The following is a 9,775-nucleotide window of genomic DNA, read 5'->3' as shown; positions in this document are numbered from 1 at the left end:
TATATATATATATATATATAATTGTCTGTTTCCTGTTATTATTTCGCACTTCTAATATTTAAGTCTGGGAAGATTTAACACAAGAAGCATGCGCTGTTGCTGCTTTATTTCATGACGTTTGTTTGTGAGCTGTAATTCTCAAAATTCCGAGGAATAACTTTGCCAAGAATGTAAGACAAGGTACGAGGAACATTAGTGATAGAATGGTGTGGCAATATAACCCGCATATACCGCATGTCATACAGCAACGCGTGGCATATACGCATACCTAAAATACGAGAAATTTTTCCCGAACGGCCGGCGCCGACGCTGACACCCGATTTCCTGCGACACGAAGCCCTCGACGCTGCCGCGTTAATACTTCATTATTCCATTCGTGGCCGACATTATGAGGAAGACCAGCGGACATAATCCGTAGTGTAAAAAGTGAAGTCTCTTTGAAGTGTCAATTGGCGGACACTATTTGAAGATCAAACCGTTGTTGTCAAGCTGATCGAACTACAATTTAGCCTCTCGTATTCGTTGTCTGGCTTGGAGATTATATATGGTACAAGTCTTCCGTTTTCTCTCACATGACAATAACTCCTAAAATTTACAACGCCAGCCGCAGAGGATAATCAGCAAATGTAACTGAATTATGAAGTAGCACCGCTCTCAGACCTCGAAGCGAAGCACGGTTTTGATTTTGTATACAACAGGTTGCTTCACACTTTTCGTATATGCGAGCGATTCCTTAAGCTACAGATCACCGATATAATGCACGTTATATGGTAATAGGCGGGAAATATTAATGAATAATGCATCAATGGAGAGCACTGAATACGTATGACAAATACTGGCGCATATATCTGATAAATCTGTTTAACGAAGATTCGGCACTTTCCCAGGGCCCTATAAACCGTCGAAGGTGAACCCGAGGTCGATTCATCCCATCTACAATTGCCTCGTCAAGATGCTGGCAACACCATCTGCGAGAGAGAAGCTCTTGGTCAGAAGTGAGGTATATGTCACGAACAACGTTTTTTATTACTTTTAGCGGGAGAGAGATAGAAACCGGGGGGGGGGGGGGGGGGGGGTGATTTTCAGCTTCTAACTCTACCCCTTTCTGCATTACAAATTTCGAATAAGAAAGATCACATGGTATTTACGATCCTAAGCGTCTCATACTGCCTTTTTTACCAGTTTATCACCATGTTCCTACCAAGTTTTTGCATTTGTTACATTCATATAGCACTACACCCCTCCTCCGCCCCTTATGTAATGTATTCGGGCCGTTAAGGATAAAATAAATGAAATGAAACAAGTAACATACATATTTACTGAAATAACGTATCCACTATGTTTCTTGGCCCTTAATTATGTACTATAAGCATTTACATCATTGAATGGCGAGAGGACCCAACGTGTCTTGCCAGGGCACTAATGTTGGCATGTGCTGACACGGAGAATGACTAACAAACATTAAAATGCACGAAGGCAGAAGTTTGCAAAAGTTAAACAATCTGTAATATAACGATTATGATGTGACATAATATGACAAAGTCTCACATCTCAATGGTAAATGCCATATCTGTATCCGCAATGGCATCTTCGCTTATTATTAAATTTAGTAGGTCTCGAACCGTTGAATAGAATTCCCAGACATCGATCATAAATGGCCGCATACTTGCACTGAATGGAGTTTACACGCAACATCAGACATTTGGGGCGTCACCTATTATCGCCGTCGAATAGCCCACTTAGTACAGCAAGAAAGGTGGAAACAAGGCTCCAGAGTGTAGCGTGCGGTGGTGCTTTTATTATATTGATCATATTAATTTTACTGGAGATTGACAAGGCCAACGACGTATCAGCACATCACCGCAATAGCAGCACCCCTTGCGGATGCATTTGACAAAATTAAACCTGATACGGTGAAGATAAATTCTTCGCTCACTCCTTCTCCGTTCCAGATTTTTCTACAAAAGTTACTGAAGGGAACTCTGGCACTGCGTTCGTACATTTACCATGGTAACGATAGGTATACACGTAGATTTGTCTAAATCTTCGTGCTTGTGGCTTCAGACGTTGTTGTGGCGGGTTCTTTTTTTTATTTAACCGCGAAAGGCATTTTAAATTCGAAGCATTTCTTGGCGAACATTTGCCACTTCGAAAATTTCTATCTATCTATCCGCCTAAGTCTTGGTGCTCTCATGGCCGTTTCGTTAATTTGGTACGTACCAGAATTGCCATAGTATGACAAGAGTGCATGAAAAACACAAATGACAGGTCACGACATGCGTGTCACGTAGGTCATGAAACAGCCGCCTGCGTCTTGGTGCTCTCATGGCCGTTTCGTTAACTTGGTAGGCTCCCCGCACACTGCTTCACATAACACCGACCCCTACAGGGCGTGGGATCTGCCGGCTTTTTTTTTTCCTGAGGTCTCCTGCAGATTAGTCTTCCACGGAAACTACGTCACTGCCCGACATGGCGGCACCCGGCGTGCCCCTCTTCAGGCCGTATTTTGACCCATTCACGCGGAGTGAACGGTGTTTGTAGACCCTCGATTCTCTCACACGGGCAGCACGGTTCGGGCGTCAACTCCCGGCGTTCTTCTCGAGACTGGTTCTCGACATCAAGGGAAGGTGGCCTGTAGTGTACGGTAACAAGCATGCGGCGCGTCATTATTGTGCATCGGCCTGGCTTCAGGCAGCCCGCGCACTCCGTTCGCAGCAACTGGCGTCTTGAAGCGGTTGGAACGTGCACACCCCGACGAACGCAAACGCACGAACGCACAGCGATGTTAATGCATTCGTACCTTGTTCTACGCGACTATTGCAAAACGCTTAAAGACGCAGGCGTGTGGAACGCATGAACAATTTTAACCCTTTCGTCTCTCCTTATATGGCGAGAGATCGGGTCTGAAACGCTCATTGACGCTCGCAAACACCACACGCCGTAGTCGCGTAGTGGCTTTGGCATTGCGTTGCTAAGCCCGAGGGCGTGGGATAAAATTCCGGCCGCGGTGGCCGCATTTAGATGGGGGCGAAATGCAAGAACACCCATGGTGCCGTGCATTGGGCGCATGTTAAAGAAGCCCAGGTGGCCATAATGAGTCCCCCACTGCGGCGTGTCCCATTATCATATCCTGGTTTTGGCACGTAAAACCCCATAATTTAGCCTTTAACATGTCACAGGCGGGCCTTCTTGCCATTGGCTTGGATTGGCGTTTCTTCAGGCAGCACGCAGTGTTTTATATGCTCCCTTTGCTCGTGCATCAACGCTCGGACGCCTCGAATTGCTTTTATAAACATTTCACAGAACGTCGTACTTGCCCGAGCTTCTACAGTTTAACACATTATGCTTCAGTTACGAGTATGGTGATCATCAACCCGCCAAGACACCTTCCTCTTTAATATTTCGCTAAATGTCTCTTTAAAAGTGCATCACATTCAAGGCAGCGCATCTCGTCGTCTCTGTTAATGTCGCCGACCTGTACAATTCACCGATGATATTCACTTCAATGTCGATATTTCAAAGACAGATAGCGCTTATAATTTTCATGAAAGTTTCTTCGACTTGAACCTTGCAAATAAAGCTATTACAACTACGTGCAACCCGTGCATTGACGCACTGTTCGTCAGGAACGCAGGTGACGATTTGTGAAATACGTGCAAACTACTTCAGCTATCACAAGGCAGTGTTAGCAGTTGCTAGGTAACAATCTCACCAGTCTCTTGTGCATGCTGTGTAATTGTGTTCGTCAGCCCCGTTTAATAGACGACTCTCGTACACTTTCTGGTGCAAATAAATATTTTCTTGCCTTCTGGTCTATGCTCTAGTAATTTTCTTCCTTTCCATGGGTAATACACATTTCAGTGCCATATAGTAGAAATCTATTTGCGACTGCTTTTACTCCTCTTATAGCACAGAGGCCAGAGATTCAGCTGTATAACTTAGTTTGGTTCAGAAACCAAATTACTTTAATTGCTTTACGCTTTTCTATGCAAATTACCATGATATTTCTTTCTAAACACAGCAAAACAATTCTCTGCGCATGTGCATAATCATTGAGAATTTTGCATTTATGACTCAATATTTTCTCAAAATGATGAATTTGCAAATTCACTAAGCCGCTTGAAGCGAGGAGGACGAAGTGGGGGCAAATTCATGCACTAGCCAACATTCCCACGCTCTTTGAGCCGCCGTGCTTGCAACTCCCCTGTAGATAGCGCCAGAGTTCACTCAAGCGACCTTTGCAAGAAACTCTATTCCTAACTCTTAAGCCATGACTTATGTAGAAAACTCTATGCCTAACTCTAACGTTACCATGAAAGGTTGACATTTTTTGTAGAATAGCAATTCCGCGACTGGCGCAAGCACTGCGTGCCAGCAAGAAACAAGGTCGACATTCCTGGCGCGATATTCCAAGTTTCAAACGGAGCAAAATGTGGTAATTCTTTCCTGAGAAGATGCGCACGATAGCTAAGTAACAGGTAATGTCGGTTTCGTTAAATTTTAATTGATCGAGCCTACAGTACTCGAACACCAGCTATCTGTTCTGCGCGTTACATGACTTGCCCAGTGCAGGTAACTGTAACAAGATTATCCTCCCGTTAATTGATCCTTAATCAGTTCTGCAGTCTTTCTGTCCTTTAACGTTGCGCCTATCATTTACCTTGCCATTCCTCGTCAAGAGTATTTGCTCGCATCGAAGTTCACCATTCCTTAAGTTAATACTGGTACAAGAGGGCAGTTGAAAACTAGCTGGCATGATGAGACTAAAAAGAAAACCTTGGTTTAGGTAGACGTCGGTCAATGCAGAAAACTGGAAATGGTACACATCTCGAATAGGGAATCTTCCCGCAGTGTACTTAATTACGGCAAATAATGATGACGTTTTCCTGGCGTCGCATAAATTACAATGCACACAATCAGGGAGTACATTTTCTAACGCGTCCTTGTAGTTGTTCGTATATAGGACTTACTTTCGGTAGCACTTTGTGGAACAGAAGCAGCGCCCAAAATCTGCTGTCGTGACTATATATCCATATTCTTGGTTCATAGCGTAAAGGGACACAGACAAAGACTAGAAAGTGGCAGGACGAGCACTATTCTTCGTCTACTTCTAGTCTTCGTCTGTGTCCCTTCTCGCTATAAACTGAGAATATGCTACCGTACCAACTCGCCCAACTGTCCATCTTTTTTGCGCTATATATCCATGCCAGATGACTGCGCGTTTTTTATCGTGTCGTGTGCGGCCGCCTTATTACCACCAGGCAACATTGAAGAAACGTTATCGAAGATAATTGTATATTAAATTATCGATTCGTGAAAGCTATGGAATATCTATGCCTATCGGTAAATATGAGAGCATATTACACTGTAGCTTCTGCTGTGAATATAAACGTAATTACAGTGAAGCATCTACGTGCTTAAATCTCAGGATAGCTTTAGCACTTAACGTAATAGAGTACAAGTGAGCGCATTCGGACAGGGTGGTTGAGCTTCGGCGCTCTGAAAAATAACACTTGCTACAGGACCACCGGAAGACGAACACTCGTTTTTCAACTAATACCGCTTTCAGAAAGAATGTTGATGTAATGAGTAAAAAATGTATTTCTAAAATCTCTCGCGCTACGGATGCGTTTATTACGACCACAAAGCACTACCCCCTTTGTGTGGAACAGCTTGTGAGGAGCAACGCAATTCTGCCACAACAAGGCATGCTATTCGATAGATTTTTGATGTCATACGTGCGTTAGTTTTAACGCTCAGCCCTGCTTCGACATTTGCGCCGCAGGAGGCATACGACTGGGACCGCATGGTCGAGCTGGGCCGAAGGAAGAAGGCCGCTGATCACGCGGACGAACGCACGCATTCTCCGCCATCAAGAGAACTGATCGAGGCGCCCTCCGACCGTACTGTCGCCGAAACTCCAGGTACTCGACAGGCTTCATAGCTTTCGACGGCCCTGAACCAATAATTTGAGAAGAGCGGCTTGCAGGGTGAGCTGGTATTACATGCTTGAAGCAAATAGCGCCCCCCCCCCCCCCCCCCCAAAGTAAAGAAGAACAGGGAAGAAGACGGACAGAGCGGTGACTATCAAGTGAGGTTTTCAATGAAATCACAGAAATCTTTTATCACAAGTCTTCCTTTGTGCCGTAATAACTTAATTTTCGCGCTGAATGCCTTAAGTAGTGTGCGCTATCAATCACCGCCGATATTAACATATCGCTAATATGCTGCGAAACGAGCGAGGGAAATATAGCACGATGAGAGAAAATCACAATGACCCACAGAGAAAGGCGACACGGAATATTCGCCTTATTGTAACATAGAACTGGGCTTCGTGCAATTAGACGATCCTAACTAAGCGAACGTCACCCGCCAATGGAGACAAGAACCGATCAACAAGTCGTGTCGTTGGCCGGCAGCAAGTTTTTTATTCTTAATTTGCAACTTAATTTTTTTATTTATTTATACATACCGCAACCCTAGAGGCTTATCGCAGGAGTGGGGTACAAAATCAAGGGTGCCACACACACAGCAATAGGGGTACATAAATAAAAGGTACAAAGCAAAGGACTAGTATCAGGAATATGTTAAGAAAAAAAATGGTCTCAGTACATACATGTATGCATATAAACATTGTGAATAATACATGGTTTTAGGAACCACGGACATCAACCACTGATTGCCTTAACAAAATTATCAAATGTCAATTTGCATATCTTAGGGGGAAGTTGGTTCCACAATCCAATGCATCGGAGAAAAAAACTATATTTGAATATGTCAGTGCGGGCGTAGGGGTGTTATATTTAGAGGGTGAAAATTCCGTGTGTTATATAGCTGCCTACATTCGGCCCACTCATTATCAATAGCGATTATCCGGCTTCTTATGCGTTGTACAATTAAAAATCAAATGCATATGGCACAGAATGGCCTGCGGCCAGTGGGAAATGGACGAAACAGCGCTAGAACTAACTGGTATAGTAGTCCGTAGGACGGTGCCCATCCGGTGCGGAGAAAGTACAACGCAGCTAGTGTTCGTAAGATACAGTTCTTTAATTTTTAAATCGGGTTTTGTGTTTTCTTGCTCTGAACGAAGGCTGCGACAGGGAAGTGAAATTATGCTTGGAAATAAAAGAAGACGACGATGTCCAGAAGGCCAAAGCAAATACCGTCATAGTGCGTTGTCGTGACAGCATCTCTTTTTTTTTTTTTTTTTTTTTTTTTTTTTACATATCGAGAAACTCAATAGCCGGAATATGTTTACCGTCCGCTTATACATGCGCCACGTACGAACACCTTGGTCGGCATGTGCCAAATACCAACGCATTTGCTATGCACCACTTGAATTTCATGTCTGCTATGGTCAACACGCTGCAGTGGTGCACTTACTGACAGAAGTTAAAGAATACTAACTCGTAGTGCTCGATGACAATGAACTAAAGAAAAAAATAATAAAACCGTGCCCCAGCATTCGACAGCAGTCATCGCGACCGTTTCGATGGTCCGCGTCAGTTTTGAATACATTCGATAACGTGTATTAACATAAGTTTCTCCACGGAATGAAATTTGATGTAGAGTCACCAAGGCAGATAAACGAGGATATCTCAATAGAGCAACAACTGTCGGTACACGTGGCCAGTATTGTCACAAGGCTAGCGAGAGTGCTCCGCTGCTTCTGCCTGGCATTAACTCGCAAGCTGTGTGCCAACCAGAACTTGATAACTCGGTGTCCATTTCATAGCTTAAGCAATTTGCGTATAGACTCCAAGGAGCTGGAAACAATGAAACGTAAGAAAAACCTAATAATTCAACAGCATTAAACTCGTTTGCGCATACGTACAGAGCCGACCCGTAGGTCTCTCTGTCGAGCGTCTCGGGCGACAACTCGCGCCGAGCACTGGTGTTTTGCTCTTTCAGCTCCGGACTCCGCGGTCATTCCCGTACCTCCAGCGACGATCGCGCTCCCAACGGCAGCCACCGGTGACCCCGTGCCCGCGCGGCTAGACATGCCCCCAACGCTGGTGCTCGCGCCCTCGTCTCCGGCACCGTCGGAGCCCTTCGACGTGGCCTGTTCGAGGGCGGTGTCGCCGTCGCCCGCCATCGCAGGGGGAGCCGGCGCTCCGCAGGGAGCACAGCCTCGACAAGCCGCGGCTGACCAGCAGCCAAATGGGTTGCAAGAGGCGGCCACGGCAACTGGCAGCGCTCACGAAAGCAGCGAAGCAGGTGGAGCGGCGCCGGCCAAGTAGGCCGCGGCGAAGAAGGCAACACGTGCAGGGGGCGCCTCGCGGTGCCATCGACGATGTGCCGTGCTGCGAATTCCTACGCGCCGAGCTTCGTAAATAAATCCGCACTACACCGTGAGCGAAGAGCGAACCTTTAACGTTTGGCTTTCTATATATGTGCGTAGGCTCGCTTCGGCGCTTAGAATTTTGCGTCAATACGCCAGTGGCGGTGAACGCCATTTTAAGCCCCTGGAACAAAAACGTGTAAGACAGCGTCATAATGACGCGTGACCACGAACCTATAGTTTCATGCGAGGGGCCGAACGTGCCAACAAGCAACGGTAGCGTTAACGGCGTGGCAACTTTGTAACGCATGGCTTGTATTTCTGAAGAAAACTTGACACCCACTCTGACGGCACTGCGTTTACGGTAAGGGCCGTACTACGGCTGATATTGGAGTGACTGTGTTTCACGTCTTCCATTCAGCTTTGATCATTTGGATAGGCTTCGAAAATGTGCTCCTAAATATGATTTTCTTTTTCAAGAAGGACTAGCCCCCTCTTATCAGCCTTAGAGCATTAAATTCTGCAGAACGATCCCGCCAGAACACATTCACAAGACTGCGCGTGCTGTTGTGCTTCCTCTCCCAAGCTTCATCGGCGTCGGACGATCTCCCGTTAGAGAGTCGTTCTGCACTGAAGCCAGAATAATTCACCATTTCTCGTTATTTTGACGCTAGTCCTGACGAGCGTTTTACGTAACATTGCGCTTCCAGTTTTTCCACATAAAAGTCACTTTATAGACCACACCAGCATGTCTGCTTTTTTTTTATTACAATTAAATAATAAAATGCCTGCAACTAAATGAGCGGAAAGCAATGCACTTCATGCATGATACCTTGTAGTTATGCTTGTTGAACGTCGTAACTGAATACGTCATCTTCATTATTCAGGAACCTCGTATATCTTCATTATTCAGGAACCAGTACACGCAATTTGTTATTTACGAAGACGCCTATGTCCTGAAAAGTTTAGTTTCAGTTAGGGAGTCATTATGGCACTACTGAATGTTAATTCTCTTTCTCTATTTTAAGGAAAATGTACAGTCCTTAATGTTTCGCACCGCAGCACAGTCCGGTACAATTGCAGACAACTACAGAAACCCCATTAAAAAATATATGAAGCTTTAATGATCAAAGTTAACCACGAACAAGGGAATGAGATACGCTGCCCACTAAATTTCAGTTAAAATGAAGATGTATAGACCAAGCAAACAGTCGAAACAAGATTTTTATTAAATGATAATGACAATGCAGAATGTGAACAATGACTCGTATACAACAAGTTCGAAAAGTGTCTGGGCTTTACAGAACCTGATGTTTTTCATTACACGCCTCTTTTGTGGGATTCAGCCACAGCGCTGTTTGCTACGTTGTCCAGAAATTTCTCGAGTCCAGCCAAACTCCCGCTATATTTTGTCGGCTTTCTATTTCTTGTGTACTTTTCAATTATTTTCATTCATTTTAACATGCAATTACTCTATAGCAGTCCTGGAAC

General features: G+C 44.9%; 1 protein-coding gene across 1 annotated transcript; it reads left to right on the top strand.

Moving 5' to 3' along the window:
* The first annotated feature begins 11 nt into the window (after window positions 1-11).
* On the top strand, window positions 12-9,108 carry LOC129387857 (uncharacterized). Its single transcript, XM_055077510.2, has 3 exons — window positions 12-1,000; window positions 5,786-5,924; window positions 7,915-9,108. Exons 1-3 carry the CDS (start codon window positions 953-955, stop codon window positions 8,241-8,243), a joined length of 516 nt encoding a protein of 171 aa, XP_054933485.1. The 5' UTR covers window positions 12-952; the 3' UTR covers window positions 8,244-9,108.
* Window positions 9,109-9,775: the final 667 nt, after the last annotated feature.

Source organism: Dermacentor andersoni, chromosome 2 (assembly GCF_023375885.2).
Source record: "Dermacentor andersoni chromosome 2, qqDerAnde1_hic_scaffold, whole genome shotgun sequence".
Lineage (NCBI taxonomy): Eukaryota > Metazoa > Arthropoda > Arachnida > Ixodida > Ixodidae > Dermacentor > Dermacentor andersoni.
The sequence above is the reverse complement of the archived record's forward strand: the minus strand, read 5'-3'. Positions and strand labels throughout refer to the sequence as shown.

Bases quoted from the DNA above. Each gene is read 5' to 3' on its own strand.
- LOC129387857 (XM_055077510.2), top strand. From the start codon at position 953: ATGCTGGCAACACCATCTGCGAGAGAGAAGCTCTTGGTCAGAAGTGAG. The intron at 1,001-5,785 runs GTATATGTCACG...TTTGCGCCGCAG, and splicing joins AGCTCTTGGTCAGAAGTGAG to GAGGCATACGACTGGGACCG. The intron at 5,925-7,914 runs GTACTCGACAGG...TTGCTCTTTCAG, and splicing joins TACTGTCGCCGAAACTCCAG to CTCCGGACTCCGCGGTCATT.